Genomic DNA, 22,643 nt, shown 5'->3' on the forward strand with positions numbered 1-22,643 from the left:
GTAGGTGGGCATTAAACTGATTTGTTGTCCTCTGAGCTAGAAATATGAATGGGGTCTTAGAAACCCTAATGTGAAACACAGGCAGGTTGATATCTACTCCTAGTCCTCTGTTTCCCTGTCTTCTTATTTCTGCAACTGTCTCTTCTCTTCTTAACTCCTTTTTAACTTTTTTTTCTATCACACATTTTGCCCCACTAATTCCCAGACCTGGTTTTGCCCACCTCCTCTTTGATGCTTTCATCCTCACTCTTTTCCTTATATGTGGCCTATACCTTCTGCTTGCAAAATTCAGTTTCTTCCCGAAGTCCTATGTGCTCTGGCCCTTTCTGCTCTTTGCAGCTAAATTATCTTCCTCCAAAGAAAAGGCAAGCCATAAAAGTAGAACTCCACCTTGCCAAGACCACCTTTAAACTGAGAGTTGTTTTTCTATTTTTTAAGAATAGCCAGGAAATAAGTTTTGTTTTCTTTTCTTTTGTTTTTTTTTTTTTTTTTTTTCCTAATTAAAACCTTCTGCTTTTGGGTATCCACTGAGTTGATAATTGCTCAAAGAGTTTCCCATACCATAAAGCATTTTGAAATATGATGCTCCTCATTTGATCTTCTGTCCATGACATACGGCCTGTCCCATCACAGGCACAGAAAGCTGAAGATCACTGAGTGTGTGGGCCCATGTAACACAGCAATGTGACTGTGTTCTAACTGCCCAGAACGTGCAACATGAACCTTTTGGAGGCTTTGGAAAGTGATCACGAGTGCTGAAAAACCAGCAAATGGAATTTCATTTTTATTCTAGGTTTAAAGCTCAGAAAGAAAGAGTTGTTTGTGCATAGCACATGCTGTCCTAGTCTACTGAAAACTGAGTAATGTGGCAGTATATGCAAATAGTAATAGATTAAAGACTTGGCATGCTCTGGAATACTCCAATGACATGTCCAATCACAGCAGTACCATCTGCTTTTCCTTATATGTGCTAAATTTATAACACTGTGCTAATTTCTGTAAAAGTTTACTCACCAGATTCAGGAAATTATACTTAACAGACATGCAATATTTGGGTTTTGTGACTTACTGTTAGCAAGCAGTTAGTAAATGTCTCTTCAGTTACTCATCTTTATTCTTAGACAAAGGACTTTAGAAATCAATAACATTGATTATAATTCTTAACCCTGAAGGAATGGCAGTGATTTGCAATTCAAATGTTGATTCCCTAAGCTTTTGCTCATGCTCGAATTTTGACAGACCCAAAGGCAATCAGACTTTCACGTGTAGCTTTGACACCAGTAAAATACAAGAAGTCTGGTATTGTACAGCTAAATTAAAATTAACTCCTTCTGTTTGGAGTGGAATTTTTACCAGGTTTCTTAACTGTACCTTCTCTTCAGGCAGTGTTCAGTTTGGCCCAAGGAGACTGCACAATATTGGCAATATCCCCCTCATAATTGTTCACTGACACTCTGAGACACAGGAAAATAGAAAACAAGGCAAGGAAAGGCTCCCTTCAATGGCCATTTGGGGTTTCCACGAGCGTTCTGCCCTGTTTGCTTCACAGCTTTTTACTGCTGATACTGGAGTTCATTTAGAGTGTCTCTGCATGGTGCTGTGTTGAATGATTTCTTCCCACAGGATGAAAGGCTGAGTTATCCCTTCTTTGGGTCTGAAGGGAGCAGGTATTTCAAAGTGTGAGACCATTGAACCATCACCTGAGGGGACAGTGGTCTACAGGATATTTTAAACGTGTTTGACACATTTAAATAGATGGTTTCAGCTTGCCAATTTTGGAATGGGTCCTAAAATAAATGTCACTATAAAGAATAAGGCAATTGGTTTTGGATGATTAGGAGAATCTGGCTCATATATCCAAGGTGTGACAATTCCAATCACATCTTCATTTCAATTTACAGGAAAGAAATAAACTAGGCTTCATTATTGCTCATACTGTGAGTGCTATATATTTGACATGATAATCTACAGTATTAGTCAGTAAATTGACTCACTGGACTGCCCTTGATCATATGCTCCATTTTCCACTCAGCAGGGCTCTCTCTAACAGCTATATATAACCAGGGAAGGAAAAAAAAGAGAAGGCTCTCTCTTAGATCATTATAAAATGATGTTGCGTTCAGTTTTCCTGTTGCTTCAAAGGTTATAAGTGATGTGATCTTTTCACCATCACAGATAATATATGGCTGCTGTTTGTCTGACTTGTCAGCTCCTCACACAGAAATCCAATACTTCCCTCTTGTCACATATTCATTTCAGAAATGTGTTCTCTTGCAGGCCTGAAATGAAATAGTCTCTGTATTCCTATCTGCCAGTTTTCAAGTCTCACCTTGTGTGGTCCCTCCTTGTCATACCACCGTTGTCACATTAGCAACCCATATAAGTACTTGCAGCAAACGTAAAATCTCCTGATTGTAATTAAAGTTCTGCATACTTTTCTATTAAATAAAATAAATCATTATGCATCATAATTCATAGCTCTGCTCTTCTGCCACTGTTTTAAAATGTCTGATTACTGAGCTAATTGCTCAGGCAGGTTGTTTTTAGACTATATAATGCATTTATGGGTTATATATCTCTGTCAAAGTAAGTATTGGATTAATCTTGGCTCCTCATCTGCATGTCGACAAATTGCTTCTTCAGTCCAGACAGAAGTTAAAGCCAGGGGCAGCCTCTAAAACAGGCTAAAGGGTGAAGTGCAACTAAAAAAGAATGAGGTCCAAGAGAAAAAAAGCAGACGCCTCAGTAGAAGATTGGCATGTGCTATAAATACAAACCTGTGTAGCTGTATTTCAGCAGCATATCTGCAGCTGTGTTTCTGCAGAAGGAAGGGGAACCAAACACTCTTAGGACAGAAAGAGCCTATCACTATTCCTGTCCAGAATGGTAAATAATTGTTCAGAGACTTTTTCACTCACCTTTGTTCCAGAAACACTTGCAAGTCAAAGAGAATTACAGGGTGTAAATCAGAAACAGTCAGCTAGGGTGTAAATCAGAAACAGTCAGCTATGGGTCAGCATATCCACAAAGAGATGTAATTCAGCTCACAGTCTCCCTGAGGAGCAACCCCTGACAAATCTCTCTTAAACTCACTCCTGATATATTTGGCATATTACAGAAGAATGTTTAACAGTACTGATTAATATTTTCAGCAACTGTAAATTGTCCAGTGTACTGCCTGGTGCTGGCTCTGCCAGCTGGCTCTCAAGGGCTCTTCTGGTCCTGTTCCCTGCCATCCTACAATTCTGTGCTTGTAGTTTGAAGAATAAAATAGAAATCAATAACCACCCAGGCCAAACATCTTCCTCTAAATTGTAATGCTTTCAAAATGCAAAGAGGCTAAAGTCTAAGCCTCTTTGCTTCAAAGGTTTGAAAGCTGCCAGCAGAAAAGATCCCCAGATTCATATGGTACCAATTCCTAAGACAACTTTACTCTGAAATCAAAGGCAAGAGGGGATGACTTATGGTAAAAGAAAGGTCCAAATTTACATCCCACCATGTCATACTGATTACCCTTTGGGTACCCTTGTACCCCTGGGGTATAGTGTTTTTGGCTAAATACCTTTCTATCTCCCCTTAGATGAGTAAGACCTCACCGTGGGAGAACAGGGTTCTGGTTTCATAGCTGAAGGAGGCATATTTGACAGACTCACAAGAGTCAGGTGTGGCAGCAATGAATAGACAGCAGTGACAGGAAAAAAAAGTGAGACTCTGAGAACACTGGCTGGGATGCCACATGCAATAAAAACATCACTAAGCTTGACATGGGGCTCAAAAAATATTCATTAAATAGCAGCTGTTAGATTCAAATACAGCATCTGATAATAAAGATCCGTTGTCATGATATAAGCCTGATATTCAACCCCAGCTACACAAATACCCACAAGAGAACTCACCAAACAAAGAGGAAAGCAGTAATGGTACAGAGAAGTGTGACAAAAGCATCAGTTTCCATGCATCAAAAAGTAAAAGTTAAATAGATTATTTTTACAGCAAAATAACACGATATAAGCCACAAGGGAAAGTGAACAAAGATCAAAGAGCAAATAAGAGACAGGCAACATAAACAGGCATCCCCAGTATCTAGAAGTAAAAGAACAGCAGCATACAGCACCAGAGCATCTTAAAAGAGCTGTCATGTATTTGGGGAAAAACATCCTTTGTGCAAACTTGAAAAAAAGGAGTATTTACATTTAGGAAGCAAGACAACATTTTCTGTGCCTGAAAAAAGCTACCCTCTCTGGACTTTTTATTACTTTTTCTTCACACTCCTGTTTGGTCCCTATAAAAAAAGTACAGTTTGTGTCTCCATTGCATGAACATCCAGCACAGATAACAGTAAGGACAGAATAATAAAAGACCAACCCATTAGCAAAAAACACAAAACTGACTCCACCAGAGCTCATGACAGACAAATCTAGGACATCTTCAAGGTAAGGAACAAAATGGCACTGCTCAAAGATATTTTAAAAGAGAACTGCAACAGCTAGATAATCAATTGCTTTCACATAAAATCTGAAGCCAAGGTGAAGATTTGGAACAGCAGCACTGACTTAGTGTTTAATGATTTTCTTTTTTAATGTTTTTAATTATGAGAGCAAATAATCTTGTTTTCCCCATTCCTTTTCCTTCTTTGCATGGGCTAAGGACCACCGGTCGCCCCCCAATCACCATCTGAGAAACCTGAAATGGCAGAATGAAATTGTCTTATTCTAAATCCCCAAATGTGCTGAATTTGTTCCTGCTCTTGTTTGTGTAATTGTGCAAACAGAAATACATCAGATAAGGAAAAAAAACCTAGCACAACTACCTGCCCTCCTGTCTCTTTCAACACTGCTCTCCTTGCAGGCCCAGTCACTGAACCCAGGTTTACTTTGCTCATGACAAATACCCACTGAATGCTGCAAATATCCACTACAGTTTGCAAAACCATTAGTCATCCTGTTTGCTGTCATCAAATGCACAGCTTTGGTTATTTCTGGTTTTGAATTCACGTCACACAAGATCTTCCTCCACTTGCAATACCCTTTTCCCTCCCAGCGTTCACTCCTGTTGGCTCCAGTGGCCATACATACTCCTAGTGCCACAAGCACTGCAGACTTAATAAGAACAACTCATAGCAAGTTTTAGAAATGTATTTTAATAATTCATAAATAATCACATTGAACTGACTGCTCTATCCTAAACAGAAAAGGCTCCTCATCACAAAAATACCACCTCTGGTTTAGAGAGTCCTTGAGCTGCAAAGTCCTGCAGCCCAGGAGAATGCATCAAGGACACATTGCTGTCACACAGAGCTTCCTGTGCAAGGCAGAGCCCTGGCCCAATACAGGACAGCCTTCTTGGAGTTTGTAATCTCCAGATGGAGCTTCCCACAGCAAGGAGATGCGGCCAGTTGCTGAAAAACTGCCTCATGAATTTCAAAGCTACACTGGCTATTTAACTTAAAAGTCTGGATAATGACCCAAATAAATGTTCCTACCAAATCCCTGTGCTGTGCTTTATGACTATGATGCAGCATGTTTAGCTTGAAAAGGTGACAAGTCTGTTTTTCCTAAGATGTAAACCTGAAAATGAGAATCCAAATTCAATGTTATTGAATTTCCATAGGCATTACTAAAACAATTGTTTACAAGCATTTCAAAAAATAATCCGTAACAGAGATATATTTTATTTCTGATAGGAATCCAGTTTTATGGGGTCCATGACAAGAAATTAGACTGTTGCTAGGTAGAAAGGTAAAGCTGAAAACAAACGCTACATGAAAAACACATTGAGTAGGTTGAAAAACCAAAAAACAGATTTGCAAACTAGGACAAGCATCTAAGCTCATGCTTGGTAGGAAAGAGATGAGAAGTAATTAAAAAAAGAAGCTATATAGAACAATAATTTTGAAAGTAGAAGATAAATTTAAAAAAAACCTAATCCTCTTTAGTTTTGCCAGAGAATTCATGGCTAGAAATATTGGTGAGGCTACCTGGAGTGAGAAGCATGATACCCAAATGTAAGATGCTCAAAAGGAGAGCTAGAATTAACAAATTCAGGAAAGCTGAAGCCGAGGCATGGCAGAATATGCCAATATATGGGGAAACTGGCAATTACTATGTAGACAGACACAAAAGAAATCCAGAGACCTCTATGGGAAAATGCAATGTAAAGCTAGTGTAGGAAAAATAATATCTAAAACGAGTTATGCCTCCTCTTTTTTGTCTTGGACACACACACACATACAGGTATGTGTTCCAAAACAAATGCCTTGGAGGTGTTTGTCCGTACCCCAAGAGGGACCTGTCTGATGGAAGATTAGCTGACATTATGGTCAAACAAGGAAATTGCAGTCAAATAGCTGCATAATTTGCCACTGTTCCTCTGGAAAGGATGGGGCAAGAGCTTGCAAATCTTGAAAGAAAGGCCATTGTCTTCTGCAAGAGTCACTGGAAAGTTATAAGTAAAACATATATAGTCGATTAGTAGGGCAGGAAAATTACTGAACAAGAGCACATAGCAATTTTCAGAAGACTTGATTATGAACTCACTGGTGTATATGCACCCATTCTGGACACGCAGTGAAACACTTGCACCAGACAAATACACCTTAATTCATCTAACTAGGTATGTCACGGTGAAAAAAGAGCATTAGGACCTTGAAGTTCTTCCAGACAGAAGATATGAAGGACTGTAAAAGAGCATCCTGTGATGTACAAGTTCTTTCTATCTCACCAGCCTGTAGTGGCATCACACTTGATCAGACTTGCTAGAATTTCTGTTGCCTGTGAGGATCAGCACAGAAAAAAAGCCTGGAAGATGAAAATTCTGCTGATGGGGCAAATGAGTAGACTTGGTGTCTGACCCCACTGCAGAAGTCAAAAAGAAAGCTGGCATAAGCTAACAGACACAGATAGATAAATTTCATGGAAAGTTTGTGCTAGAGAGTGCCAAGGCTGCTACTTGCAGATGCCTGTAAGACTTTACACCCTGAAGAGGAAATGTGCAACCTTCTTTACTAGAATGGTGTGCAAGATCTCACATTTGTGCAACTCAGATAATCTCTAACAAACAAAGTTTGTGATCTCTATTCTAAAGTAGTTTCTCTTCTGACAGATGAAGATTACAGAGAACCTGAAAGCAAGTTTCTACCACCAGCAGGCTTGGGAAGGCTTAACAGAAAAATTAATGAGTCAGGCAGAGCACTTCCACATGACTAGCAGAAAGGGTTATATTGGAAAACTACATGGAGAACCACTTGAAGAGAGTGAGGTGAAGCATGAAAACAAGGGTGTCATGTCTCCTAAGAGTCTTGTCATGTTATTGCAGAGAAAATAAAACCTTGGACCCTTGGTAAAAAACTTGCACTTAGGCAGGTAGATTATTTGTATGTACAAACACACACACAGTAACTGTATGAAAAATTACATATACAAGTCAGAAATTAAATTACTTTAAGAGCTATGTCCTTGCCAGAGAGAAGCTACAGGATCGATGCAGAAATTCACAGGTAGGATTCTGGACTTCTGGAACTTCATGTGTATTTGCAAACACTGCAGCCTTTTCTGACCTTTCCAATCTGCTTCTCTGGGAGCTAAAAACACTCTGACATACTCAGTATGCCAGATATATTCAACCAGCCACTGGAAAATGGAGCTTTTCAATAGTAAGTCCTTCTTGACATTGATCCAGCTCTAGCAAAGATGTATAGTGTGGGAAGAGCTATTAGGACAGCTCTGAGATACCATTGAGAGATTCTAATCACAGAGAGTGGAAGCGGGTAAATTCTTAGTGACTTACGGTTGGGCTTGGCATGGAGTTTTCAGGTGCTCCCAACTTTAAATAAGTCTTTGTGAGGACTCTGGCAAGAGTCAGTGTGGATGCTAGCAAGGGCTAGCAGAGGAATTTTCCTGTGAAATTTTTCTTTCTCATAAGAAAGCAGTTAGAGAAATCCAGCTTCCCACAGCTTCTCTGTGAAAGCTTTCGTTCTCATGCAAATTGGATGGACAACAGTTTGAGGGAATGTAAACCATTTCTGCACCTGCAGGTTGTTGTGAGAACAGTGGAATTGTTTTCAGTCTTGTGAGAATAATATTTGGAAATGGGTGTCTTACTGCTCAACCTATCACCTTCAGAGGTGGTGGGTCAATAGGCCAATCATGTAATTCCTCTTTTGTGAACCATGCTATAAAAGGTATGGGTGATCAAACGAGGTCACTTCGGCCATATCATCTGGCCTGGATTCATGTGGTGATTTCGCTGTTCTGTGGGGATAACAGCAACAAGTCAGCAACAAGTGCTTGGAATATGTAGGGTTTCAAGGTGTAGCCCTAGCTCCCTCCTCATGTTATAGAAAAGAAAATCTCCTTCCTCACCTATCCATCTACTCCCAGTAACACGGAGTGCAAGATTAGTGTTATCCCCCTGCCCCCCCAAAATAAAACAAACAAAAAAAACCAAAACCCACAAAAAATACAAAAAAACCCCCCCCCAAAACAAACAAATAATCAAAAGAATTAAAGTATCAGACCACAAGAGAAATACCCAACTACAAATTATTGTATTACAGTAAATATCATCTTTCTCCAGCAGTGGATCACGAGAAATAAACACATCTGATCGTTAAATCAAGCCACATGTGTCAGAATCAGGCTCTGAGTGATCAGTTTGCCATCAGAAAAGCTGTCAACTTGAACATGAATGACTATAAACAAGGCTGTTTTCCCTCAGGAAAAAAAAAAAGATGGAGAAATAAATGGCTTCAACATAACTTTTTTAAAAGTACTGTAAAAACTGGATTTTACTGGAACCCATGAAGTTTTTCAGGCTTAGGAGAGAATGAGCTTTCAGCAGTCTAGTTAATACAATGTGGTTTTGAACAATGTCATTTGGACAACATCATTACAGAATGCTTCACAATTAATTACATTCAAATAGCAGCTTCTATCCCCTGTGGAGAACGGGATTAATTGGGTCAGATGTAAATATGCATTTCATGGATCCTACTGAACACTTGCCCATCTCACCAATTTACCATGTAATTTGATACAACTGGTGTAGTATGCTCTGGAGATCCACAGGGTGAGCACGGCTGCTAGTGAGGGTAGGAATACACAGATACAGAGTGCTGGCATTCTCAGCCTGCATTATGCTTGGCTCTAACTGCTCGACCCCTTCACTCTCTTGTAGAAATACTAATTTATATTTAATAACATTGAAATACTTCGCTGTTGAAAATGAGGCTCGGGACAGAACTAGAACTGATATGAAGCATCACGACAGACCCCCAGCAACGATGGATCAGAAACTGTTCTCCTGCTGGTGTCTTCACTTCCTTCATTGGAAAGAGGACTTGGCCATCACAGCAGCCTGAGATCAAGGCCTAGGTCCTGACTCTGGGCACGGAAAGAATAAAGGTGAGCTACCTACAATGAAAGAACGTAGGAACCAATTTGGGGCAAAGTTGTCTCTTGTGCTGCCTAAGCCTGTATCTCGGGACTATGATGGCTTTTCGCTCTCTTTCTGGAGTCTTGGGTAGGGGCGACTTAGGTTAAACATACTCCTTCTGAAGTCTACTTTCTTTATTTTTTTTATCATTAACACATATTTGACAATTTTTTCACTGTTTTGGGGGTTTTTTTCCATTAAATGAGGTGGGCCAGAACACATCCAATGAAAGAATCACCATCTTCTAAAATTATCTGGAAAACAAAAGCTGGTGCCTGTGGCAGATCGTTCTTGAAAAGCTACTTCTTGTTGCTTTAAAGCTGCAAAAATAAGAACACCATATCCTGTCTCTTTCTAACTTCCTCTGCCCTATTTTCAGTTTGCACTCTCCCCTAGGTATAATAAGAAATAAGACATTTGCACCCAGCTGGAGAGTACCTTTCATGAGCTGGAAAACTGCAGCGTTCCTTTTTGGCATGTCTCCTGCTGTTCATGAGTAACTACCAGGACAAACTCACTCAAGTGAAGTGCAAACTTCAGTCCCTAAGGCTTGTCAGTTCAGGGCTGATCCTTTTAGCCATGGCATGCTGGGTAGGTACAAGAGAGGACTCAGAGTTTCTAAAGCAAAGTTCCGCTACTGAGCAAACAAGAAAAAACTTTATCCAGTACTCCATCTGACTTTTCCAGTCTACCTGTCCCAGGTGACACAGCACACAGTCACTCCATCACCCCAGACTGGAAATACTGTAATAGTGATGTTCTGTAGTTTATGTCCTGTTCCTATCTTATTTAACCTTAAGGAATAATTTGCTTAAGTATTTGTAAGCTGGCCAACAAGAGTCATTATACTGTAACATGTCCTGCTTGCTGCTTTGGTGCCATGCCTGGTCCCTACAGTTTGAATATCTGTCCTCTGTCCCACAGAGTACTCATTGTTGTACCACTGATCAGTTCAGTGGGTATAAAGAGTCATCATTCTGCAGCCTTACCTACTCCCCACCAGTTATCCACTTCTCCGGTTTCCACCCTTTCTAGACTGGGCATGGTTTCGCTATCATCAATTTCTGTGTGTTTCTTTTGTTTGTTTGTTTGTTTGTTTGTTTGTTGTGGTTTCTTTTTGGTTTGGTTTGATGCTGTTTGTTCAGGGTTTTTTTCCCCCAGAAATTCCAAGTTTTTTCTCCTGATTTTGCTCTCCTGGTTTTTCTACTACTCTGGTACCTGGATTCCATTACTCCAGCTTGTGCACTGGCACTCTACCCACTTCAATTATTGTTTAGATATCTGGGATTTGATAGGTGGAGGTCTTTCTCAGGAACTCATGTGACATGTTCCATAAATTAGTCTCCCTTTTATTACAGAATGTTTAAGGGTATTTATTTGGCTTTCAGAATTCTCTCCCTTGAAATGAAACTACCCTTTTTCTCTTCTGTTTCTTGGTTTGGGGTGAAAAATCCACCCCACATAGTCCATCATCTTTTTGTGTCTGAGGCAGTAAATCACATAAAATACAGATATTTGTTTAGAATTTTTAACCTTCCCTCCTCCAATAAGGGAGGGAAAAGCTTTCATTTCACTTTCAATTACACTTGTAAACAGAACACTAGAAAACCCATTTTTTCTCTTCCCCTGTTTCTCTGTCTGTGTTTGCTTTTCATTGAAAAATCTACATTTCCAGTAAGATTAGTTGCTCCATCTGGTCAGACTGCTCTTATTAGAATTTTTTGATCCATTGCTTGGATACCACCCCCATGGCTGAACTGCTTTTCTTCCTACAGGTTGCTCTTTCTTTGGGTACTCCTGTCTCTAGACTTGTGCCTAGAGCTAGACTAAGGATTTATATAATGATAATTTTCAAATTTGAGATGATGCTTTTGTTTAAATGTTTAAAGTAAATGTGGTATGTCCATTTTATAAAAAATACACATATTTATACTGATATTAACTAGGGCCATTCCTAGCCTATTCATGCTCACAATAAAAAGACAGACAAGGACATTCAGATGAAGCCACAAAGTGACATGGCAACATGATGCAATGAATTGTGTCTATTTTTTAACTACAGCTAAATATTCATTTCAGTTGTATGTGGGACTATAACTTCAAGCTAAATGATCGTTTTAGTGTATTTATCTCCTATTGGCTTTTTTCTGCACAGTTACATTAAAGTGCTAATGCAATTGCCCTGGAGAAATAAAAGTAACCACAGTATCTTTAGGGTGCTTATCTACAGCAGAAGCTACATGCTCTTTAATCTGTTAAGTAAGCAAGACAAGAGAGAGAGAGAAAAAGCCATTCAGACTCGGATTCCTGTTTTTCACAATGAAACTCGTGTTTGAGCTCGCTCAGTGAGTTCCAAAAATAGCTAGGCAAAAGGGCTTTCCTTGAGCACTTCCATTATTCACATGATGCGGCACCTTACATAACGCGGAGCGTACACATCCTCCCGCCGAATGATGCGCACACGGACGATAGCAGGCAAACATTCCCATCAGGGACAGTAGTGCCAAGTGCTTTAAAGGCAAAGTCATGCTGGAGGCACTGATTTTTTTTCAATGGGCAAGTCTAGAAAATCTTAGAAAATTATTTGAGGGATCTGACGGAGGGATTTCAGTATGATTAAAATGATAGAGATGGCCTATTAAAGCTGGTGCTACTCAATGCATACCTCTTCTCCTTTTGAAAGATAGAAATACTGTATTATCTCAGTAACGTTGTTTTTGCATTTGTGGTACTTGCTTCACCACTGGCAGCTCCATCCAAAGGCCAACAATTCTCTGCAACATTCGACCAGGTGCTTCTAGCTTTGCTTAGAGGAGTTACCCTTTGCTTCTGTAAACACTTAGTCCCAGTCCCAGCTCTTTCATTTGAAAACACCATTTGTTGCCTCCCTTTGCTAATCTGCATGCATGTGAACCCCCTTGGCTGCAGCATTGTTGTTTGTATTGCTCTCTGTTCCCTGCACATGGGATTATATCTGTCACATCTTCCAGCTGCACAATTTTTCATTCAAGATATAAAGTATTGCTTTTAACACTAACAGTCCCAACTTAACCCCCAGTCTTGGTCACAGTGGTAACCAGCACACATAAAATTTAGGAAGTCATCTTTGAGATGATGATATGAATACTAGTGTACCGCAACTTATTTTGATTACTGATCATATAATATAATAATTACTGTTTTCAAAAAGGAATGATTGAACTGTGTAAACAGTTCTGCTTCCCTGGAAGCCCATCATTTTGAAAACTAAGAAATCACATTTGGTTATTAAAAATCGTATTTTAAAAAGAAGTTAATTTCTTCCAAGTGATCTGGCACCATGAAAATTCAGATTTTAATATAATGAAACTTCACTACGTCCTCAGTACCGTTAGACTCATGGCTTCTGCAGCCTGTAATCTCTCTGTGTATCATGATATACAAGAAATAGGCAACCATTTCTTTCAGCAATCAAGTATGGCTACTGATGGGTGTATTTAACTTGAACAGAAAGACTACATGAACCTTTAGGACAAACTTTGAATGCTTCCTCCAAGAGAAACTGCATGGGGAAGACAGACAGGGTGAATAACCTGAGGATATAGGGATTTAGTCTGTGTGGAAGATGCCAAAAGGTAAAGAAATCTTTTCAAATGGTTCATCTGCACTACAATTTCTGGATGTTTCACAATACAACCCAGACTTTTCCTAGAAAAACATTAAGAATTTGATCTTTGACTTAAGAGATTTGATGGTCTCTTAAGATATATGCTTTCATGCAATGGTCTGAGGGTTGCAGCCCTAAGAAGAACAATCCCAGCACAAGCAATAACAAAAGCAGTGCCAGAGATACAGGCTTACAAAACTGAGAGCAGGTATTTTCTTGTTTTGTAAATCAAGTTGCAAATCCAGGAATCATGGCCAGGTGTGATTTAGCACCTTTTTTCTCTCCCTAGATTAGCACTAAGTGATGCAGTATAGATATTCAACCAGACTCTTACACTGTCTTCTCTTGACTGTGACTTACATGTGCATTCAACATAAGCTTTGATTCAGTGAGTAATACTTCAGCAAGTCAAGTTCCCTGCTTGTGAGGCTCTTTCTGGCACCACAGCCTCTATTCCTATGTTCTCTTCTGCACATAAACATCCTTCTCTTGAGCAGAAGAGGACCAAGTTGCAACCATGGCAGCATTTCTCCAGAAACCTCTGCCTTGCTACATCTCCTCTGTTGACCTCTCAAGTGTGCGTCACTTATGTGATGGGCGTTCTCCAGGGGAAAACAATGCCGGAGCAGCTCCAGCTCTTAGGGCTCTGCAGCAAAAGCTCTGCAGCGACACGGCCCCTCTGTGTACTGCCCTGGCTGACTGTGTAATACACAATATTCAAAAGGAAAAGAGAGGTTTCGGCAAGCTTCCCTAAAGGAGAGAATAACCACAACTGACACAAACTTTAGCTGGACTACCAGCACTTTGTGACTGGTGAGACATGCAGCACTGAGTACTTACTTTGACTGCTTTTGTAGTGTTATGGCATCAGCTTTTCTGTGGCAGCATACTAATACTGGTAATATCTCCTAGAGAGACCCTGATTTTTTTCTTTTTATATTCAGTTTGGTATATGTGCAAATATGATTATTTCTACAATAGAAAGTACCCAGAAATTAAGGCTCTCTTCTACTGCTTGCTATTGTAGCTCTGACTGTGAATGATTTATCGTATTGTGAACACTCTATATTAATTTTGCTGTGTAAGATGAACTGTGGGTTTTGCTTTGATTTTGGAAGCTACTAATTCCCTTTACAATATATAAAATTCACTGAAATCATCTGCATCTTGTAATCACATGACTTTACAGAGCTTGATCAAAGTTAGAGGCCCTTTACAGCTCAAAAGTGACTCAGACAATGTTTTTGTTCTGGGAAATCAAGTCGTGAAAGATTAAAATGCCAGTCCCATTTTATTTAAATGAACACATTTCATTCCTCAGCCACTAGTAGCAAGCAATGACCTGCACGCTAAGCTCGTTTTTTTTCTCCGTCATTGACTTTATTACCTCCACAGCTCACCCATAATCTGGATCTATCAGCTGCTATCTTATTGCTTCTGATCTGCTACATGTTACACTGTGTAAAAGATTTCAGCCTCATGGCTCATCTCCAAGCAAATAAAAAGAAATCAGTGAAATACTTTTTTCATTCATAGCTATTCATACTCCACTAAGCAGGGTTCAGGACATCATGACGAGGAGGGCTGCAGGTTGACAGTTCAGGAATAAATACCACACCAATAAAAATGCATTTTTTTTATACATACCAAATTCTGTTGGAATACGCTCATCTGAAAGATGACACAATGTGGGATTTACTGCCTCAAGGTGTTTCCTATGGCCCTGTCCCCCCACCCCATTCACTCTATCTTTACACAGGACCAAGCTATTGAATATCCATGCACTTTCCTCAAGAGGTTTGGAATAGGGGTGGCATAGCCCAGCCACAGCAAAAAGCAAGCATAAGGATGGGCCATAAGAATGTACATGAAACTGCTGTTCATGCTGGGGACAGTACTGTGTATTTTGTGGGGGGATTTAGCAAAGAGAATGCAAGAGACTGCTAGTGATGCCATCAAAATGATCCATTTTGCTGATTTATGACATCGTTGCACATACTAAAACTCTCTTGCTTTCTCTTTCTCACTACAGTTTTACCCTCAAACTTGAATTGCCGATCTGATTCACTGTCCCGTAAGCTGATGACTCTTTGCTCCGCAAGCCATTCATGCGCCGCATGGACTCAACGCTCTCATTCCCAACAGTCATAGTCTGTGCCTGTCCCCAGAGTGTCAGCATAGATAGCAGCAGCAAGAATGGGAATACCACAGCAGCAACGTGACGACACACACACACACACACACAACAGGCAAAGAGAAGAATGGCTTGGTTAGAGAAGACCATCATGCAAAACAGTGAGAATCACTTCCAAGGCAAAATAAACTGAGAAAATCGTGAGAGACAAAATCAAGTAGAGATGCAGAAAATACCTCCTAAAAAACTGCCTTAGTAACATTGCTCCCTATTTTGAAATTCATGCAACCAGATTCATAGGGAAAAAGCAACCCTATGCAAATGGACAAGTGTCTCTTACTTGGCTGCATATTTCCTTGTATTTAATTAGGTCATTATCTATTTTGCAAAGAATCCATGCACCACCTGGCTTAGGATAAGCACAAGTCTTCTGATGATTTGGTTTTAAATAACTTTCTTTTAATAGCCACCAAAATAATAGTTTTCGAAGCAGATTAAGGACCACTTCCATGGACCAAAATCTCATAAGCTTGAGTAATGTCACTAGATACTGTTACTTACCAAGGATTGCTTCTTACCTACTTGTTCACCTCTAAAAAAGACCTTGCATCCAAAAATGAAATTACAGATGCCATACAGAAGCTTCTGCTGCTGCCGTGCTGGGTTTGAAAACAAAGGCTTCCAGTGGCAGTGCATGTGGTCTGTGTGCCTGTAAACAGGCAGGCATCTCTCCTTTCTCCTGTAATCTAATCTTCATTGGAATCTCAATTCATCTGATAATAATATCAAACTAGAGAACAGCAATGGATTGCTTCCCAGAGCATCCATCAAGTATTACATTAGCTACCGAACATTTATTAGACAGACCTGTCAAAACACAAATGCCCTGTGCCAGTGTTGTCATCCCTCTTGTAAAGGAAACCATTATTTGTAGCTTGAAGCACTCGTGCAGCTCAAGCAAATATTTACTTCACCTAGCAAATGTATACGTACAGTTTACAGTTCCCACATTCCCTAGATGTGGGAATGATCATGACTGGACTAAAACTCAATTTAATATCTACTCTTGTCTTCCCATTAACTGAAAAAAAAAAAAAAATCCAGGAGAGATGGACAGATGGACAGTCTTCTTAAAATTATTTCTAGACTGACATCTAGGTTACAAGCAATCCCCTCTTCTACATTTCAGTCACTGGCATAAAATTATGTGAAAATGACACTCACAGATACGTCTTTTGCTAAAATTTTGAAGTTTACATCAGTGGCAATCTGTGAAATGATAGATTCCAGAGAGGAAACCCTCCTAATCCTTTTCCTTTTTTAAAATGGCTGTGTTTCCTGGTTTCAGCTGGGAAAGACACCAGTTGCTGGTGGTCTAAAGGCGAGGGCAGAACTGCCTATCATTGCAATTGGCTATCCTAGGGAATCTCCCATGTTAGCATAGCTAGCTGAGGCAGCACTAGAAAAGACAGGCATGTTCTGATGACAGCACATCTGGGTAATACTGTTCCTCTATCTATGTCATTGCACCCAACAGTTCCTTATCCACTGGTGGTTCCACATAGCAGCACAGTATTTGTAGAGGTCCAGCTGCCTCAGCAATTGCACAAAGAGAAGAAAATTCTTGGAATTGGTGACCAATTACTGATGTTCAATAACTTCATGAACTGCAAATAAACCCAGCAGCCAATTATCAGATCTTTATCAAGGAGCAAATCACTCAAAAGGAAACTTTAGAATGAGACTCTCCTGCAAGGGCAAGAAGAAATGAGGCAAGTAATCAACTGCACATGAGCAGGGCTGTCAGGGCAGACCCAGTCACCCCAGGTAAAGAGCAGTTGTACCTTGTTTTGTCTTCTTTGTCTTCTTCGAAGCCTCAGAAATTCTTTGTGCTGCCGTGATACAAAGTTGACTGCTGCATATTCCAGCAAAGCAGCAAAGACAAACAGAAGACACACTGCCATCCAAATGTCAATAGCTTTTACATAGGAGACCTAGAAAGAAATAGGACACAGCATGTTATATCTCAAACTACTTCATTAGCTGAAGATATCGATGCAAAAAAACAAACACATTTTTGCACAGCATGAGTTCCATGAGGTGGTGTTTTTCTTGTTCTGTGTTTTGATTTGTTAATTTATTGGCTGATAACAAATACATAATTTAACTATTAATGAAAACTAATGTCCACAAGGAATGCACAAATGAGCTACTGCCTTTAGGGAAAGATCAGGATTACTCTAACAAAATACAAATGTTCTTTTAGTCCCAACCAAAGTTTGGAAAAAAAAATACAAATACAAGGTGTGATAAAATACCTGTTGAAAAAAAATTGTAGCAAGTTTATAGATTTCACCTTTTTAATTTTTTATTAACCAATTACCATATTGTTTAATTAGCTGTATTTGGTATCCACAGCTTCAAAGTAAACTCAGGGTATTCTATTGTATGGGCTGATACCACTTTACCAATTAAATATTCAATCCTAGTTGCTTGACCTTTATCCAACATCTCTATAAGAAAAATAAATCTTCATAGATATTATCTACTAAAAATACCCAAATACCAGCTGCCTCTGTTCTAATAAAAATCTATTCTGATTTGAATTGACTGGTCCACAATAAAATCAGCTATATTACAGCACTGCAGTGTTACAAGACTTCTATCATATTACCCTGGGCCAAACAGTAGCCAATTAAATGAGCTACATACTATGTACATCAAAGGTACATTCTCCACAGGTGTGTTTGGTCTCTGCCTTTCTTTGTAGTCTTGCAGTTTTTAAGCAGAAATCTTATGATTAGGCAACAGCAGGTTGTCTCTGTTGTTGGTATTACCTCCTGAGTGGAATAACAATGATCTGACTTAATGTCTACGTTGTACATGTGAGCTAGTTGCATAAACTACTTTGACATAAATAAACGAAAGAATGAAGAAGAATGGGCATATCTAGGATGCAATGCATGTGAACAGTTTTACATGTCTTCTCTACAATGAGATTAATAACACCCAAATAGAGTTTCTTCTTCTTCATGTCTGTGAGGAGGAGCTTAGAACACCTCTGTAAGCAGAGGCACCCAGGGCTTTACTCAGGTGTCTAAATAACAGCATCACAAACTGACACATTCGGTACCTAGTGCCCATTTGCAAATGCAGCAGAGCACAGACCTTCAGTATCTCATATTAACCAGTCCTCTACAGATATCTCAGATATTCAAGGTCACCTCAGTTCGGCAGAGACCCACGGCACCCCCACACAGATGAATCAAGATAAGCAAAATGGATCGTACCTGAACCTTGAAATATTATAAACATTTGAATAATACCCTGCAGGCCAAACACGTCAATGCAGTCAAAACACATAGTGGTCTGAAAAGGCTGCAGAAAAGGATGTGTTGTGTTCCTGATACTCATATTCAGGAGACCAAATCTCCACATTGGAAAACTGCACCTCTACCCTTTGCATACACTATTCAAAATGACCTCGCTCTTCTGGCTAGACAACCATTTCATGATGGAAGGAATCACACCTCTATCAGTGGGTTTTGCTTGTATTTGCCACATGCTTGAATAGCATCATTTTTCAAAGTCCATAGAACATCTTCTGTTAATGTCAAATGGAATATACTGCACTACATGCTTCAGCAAGCAATATGAGCAGAGGAACTGGTATTTAAAACACAACAGAAAGGATACAGAGCTTCACCCTGCAGATCCTGAATGCTGAGAAGGACATTTTGGAGGCCCCAAGCACTGTTATTCAGCCTGCATCAGTGCCTTTCAGTAGCAATAGTGCAGCTCCACATGGCAATGCCCAGCATACAGCTCGCATAGGCTGACATGTAGCAGGCTGAGGTGACACCATGAATCTGTGCCTTTCAATTAGATACACAGCAGGTAAGTAGTTCACTCTCCCACACACAAAAAACTGTACAAGTTACATCTTTACTGAGCAGCTGTGAAACCCAGAGAAAACTCAACAATGTCCCAGACACTCTGTGCCACAGGCTGAGGCGCAGTAGGAATCAATTCACTGTAATTTGTATAAAATGCAGCTGAGTTTAGATTGTTTGTTGCTTTCCTTGAAGGGCCAGCTTGTTTTCCTTTACAAATGTCCTTAGGAGATGTATTAGACATGCATAAACAGCTGGACTGTGCTGCCAGAGACAGCACAATGCAGGGAGCTGAAGTCAGAAGAATCAGCACTTCTGACTGTGCAAATCCTGTCCTGGTGGGCTTAAAGCAGGGAAGGTAAAATGATAAAGGAAGCCCTGAGTTAGCCATCCTGCCACTTACACTGTGCTGCCATAAATGGCATCTATATAGCTGCTGAGCCAGCTGGATTGTTTTAACTCCAGCCTGCTGGGCTGGAATCAGAGAATCATGATATACTTGGCAGATACGTAGCTTGTTCTATTGTTTGGCCAGTGCCACACCGTGGCACAGCTTTAAATGAGAAAACAGAAAGGAATTGCTTCCAGCACCATATTAAAAGTAAATAAATGGTAACATCTTGCAATGAGTAAAAGATGACACCTTTGTTTTCAAATCAATTTAGTTTACCTATGAATCTCCCATATGTACAGAACTGTGCTGCTAAAAGCCTGAAAACATACGGAATCTTCTGACATGCTAACAGAAGCTGGAGTCTGCAAAACTGAGTAAATCATGATAGCATAAACACATCCATTGCTCAGGGAGGTTCTTCCATCAAACTCAAAAACAATGGTATCAGCTAGGGGTTTTTTCCCCAGATCATAGTATAGCATGAAAACTCATATATTTGTTCAACTTAAAGGCTTATAGCATCTGCTTTGGTAAGGACTCATCAAACAGTACTGTATCTCCAGCTTCCCTAACTACCATGTCCATGCTTCATGCTCCATGGTCACTACTGGGTACATGTAGGACCGTGCAGACTGATTTTTTGATGGAGGTCTTTTCTCACCTAACTTAAAAAGCGCTATGTGCATGTGGGGATTTTTTTTTCAATTAATGCTAAGAAACAAGAAATTTTAGGACAAAATTCTTCTAAGTGGAATGTAGATATCTGCACTATAGTAAATAAAAAGTACCCTAAAAATGCCAGTCTCACCTTTTTGACCAAGACTGGAGTTCTGGAAGGCTATTTCAGGTATGCATGTATGCTTGATATACACCAACTTTGGCTAGATAAAGCCTATGAATTATCTCTGCTAGCCAGTACCTTGATGTAATCCTAATCAGAGCAGAGCAGAACAACAGAAAAAACCCCACATAAGCCTTATGCAATAGAGACTGTTACCTGAGCATTTGACACCTTTCCCATAATTTCACTTGCAGCACAGAATCCAGCAACAATACAAATTCCAAGTTGACATTATTAAGCTTGCATGTATAAAATGAATAATTAGGTGGGGTTTTTTTCAAAGGGAGGCCTTGTAAAACTTCCTCTGAAAAGCCTGTAACACCGAAAGCATACTGGCTCCATTTACTATAAAATAATTATAGAAGTGGATATTTGAAAACTCTGCCTTCTTCAGCATTATCATGTTCAGAAAGCTCAATAAGATTTTCTTGTCCTTTTCTTTCTTTAAATAGCTGCTCCATTTTTTACTGCATGTTGCCAAGCTTCCTCCCTAATGCTGTTTGGGAAGAAGGGATTTAATGGCTCCCACCAATAAAACCATAAATTATATCAATTATTCAGATGCTTTGTAAATGTTTTAGGGCTGGCTAATGAGAGAACTTTTTCAGAATTAGAGTTGTCTGCATCAGGAGCCAAGTATTGTAAGGCTAAGCATAGTAAATCTGACAAAGCTGCTTCTTTCCCTTCATTATTTTCCTCATTTGTTATTTGGCCATACCCACTATATAAAAAAGACCAGTTTGTTCTCTGTACAGCAGTGCTGTAGCATCAATGATCCCAGTGAAGTTCCTGGAAATGAAAGTACAAGAAGAATTACACTGTTCATGAAGGACTTGCAGGGATTAAACCTTCTACCTCTCAAGCCCTTTTTATTTTATCACCCTGACTCTCCCACAACTCTTGGACCCCTTTCAGCACATTGCTGTATGTCACCACTAGAACGAAGAATGCTTTTGTGGAGACAGTCCAGGGGAAAACATGGTCATGGGTCCTGCAGCTCAGCAGTTGCCATTTGTTGACATTTGTGAATCAACCCAAATGTGAGCTCTGTTTTTGCTACAATGCCAGTCTCATGAGAATCCGGACAACTGCTTTAACTCTCTGAGTCTGTCAAACAAGTGTAAAATGGAAACAAAGACACATCCATCCTCTCCCAGGGTTCTGCATTGTGAAAATAACTTCAATATGAAGCAAAAGGGACTCAGTTTGTGTTAAAAGACATATATCCACTTATTTTGGTAGGTGGAATCTTATGAAAAAATATCTTTTACTCATGATATGAAGCCCCAAACCTCTGTTTTTACACAATACCATATTCTAGGCAAGGTTTTTTGAAAGAATAAAATTTCCAGCTACCATGAAATCTTATTTGAAATTAACTTCTCCTATGCATTAAAATAAACTCTTGGGGAAAAAAAGTTTCAGAGAATTTTTCAGATTGGAAAGGTGGAAATAGAACAAAGTATCATTTTAAATCAAAACTGAAACAAAAGTTATTTTAAATGAAAAGTGGGAAATTTTCAAAACAAAACAAGAAACAAGCAAGAAATAATTAATTTAAACAGGGTAAAAAAATTTCCTATCCTCCCTCTAATATTCAAATTCCATATGAAAGTATTCACCTAACTCAGCAGGGATTCACAAGTTGTTCCAGCCACCCAAAATTGCCTTTTTTTAGTGAATAAACTATTCATCCAAAATTTTTTGCTCTATTTCTATTGCTGGTTCTGCCAAGTCATGAGATGCTAAACCTCCCACTCACTGCTGATGCAGAAATAAATACTGACTGCATTCAAGCCAGGAAATGTAAGGGAAACATTTATGGTTTGTTTTCCCTTCAAAGATAAAGGGAAATTTTCTTCAAGTCTTTGAAGAAGATCAGTGAGTTAAGGTATTTCCAAAGATGTTCAGAGAGCCCCCCAGGCAGGGGCCAGAAGAGGTGATCACAGGCATGTAACAAAATTCACTAGTAGGGCTAATAGCTATCTTTGTTGTCCTAACCAGGCCAAGATGCCAAAAATACAGACCTGGCTTGTGAGTTGTCACAGATATCTCTGTGCCAGTTCCATCCAACTCCCACTGAAGAGAGAAAGCAAGATGCTCCCCAACTTCAGAGTGGGGCTGGCCCCCAAGAAACTGCAGGAATTATCCAACACTCTGCAGGACATGGCTAACAGGTGACACAGGACTGTGTTACAGTACATCCTGCTGGATGTAAATAAGGGAGGACAGAGCAATAACTGCAACCAGAGACTGCCATTTCTTTATATCATCTAACTATATTCTACATGAAGCATCACCAA

General features: G+C 39.6%; 1 protein-coding gene across 7 annotated transcripts in view; it reads right to left on the reverse strand.

Annotated features, from left to right (window-relative positions):
* The window catches only part of GLRA2 (glycine receptor alpha 2), a 123,288-nt gene that overhangs the window by 11,728 nt on the left and 88,917 nt on the right, over window positions 1-22,643 (reverse strand). For 4 of the 7 annotated variants that reach the window (XM_042037604.1, XM_042037573.1, XM_042037596.1 and 1 more), the window contains exons 8-9: window positions 17,057-17,206; window positions 15,117-15,236 (exon numbers count right to left, since the gene is read on the reverse strand). In XM_042037604.1, coding sequence (XP_041893538.1) covers window positions 15,117-15,236; window positions 17,057-17,206 — 270 coding nt within the window. The remainder of the gene's footprint in view (window positions 1-15,116; window positions 15,237-17,056; window positions 17,207-22,643) is intronic. The other 3 variants (XM_042037612.1, XM_042037588.1, XM_042037583.1) reach the window with 1 other exon arrangement.

The sequence above is a fragment of the Corvus kubaryi genome, unplaced genomic scaffold (assembly GCF_017639235.1).
Source record: "Corvus kubaryi isolate FWS band 111438036 unplaced genomic scaffold, C.kubaryi_AGA036_p1.0 133, whole genome shotgun sequence".
In the NCBI taxonomy this organism is placed as follows: domain Eukaryota; kingdom Metazoa; phylum Chordata; class Aves; order Passeriformes; family Corvidae; genus Corvus; species Corvus kubaryi.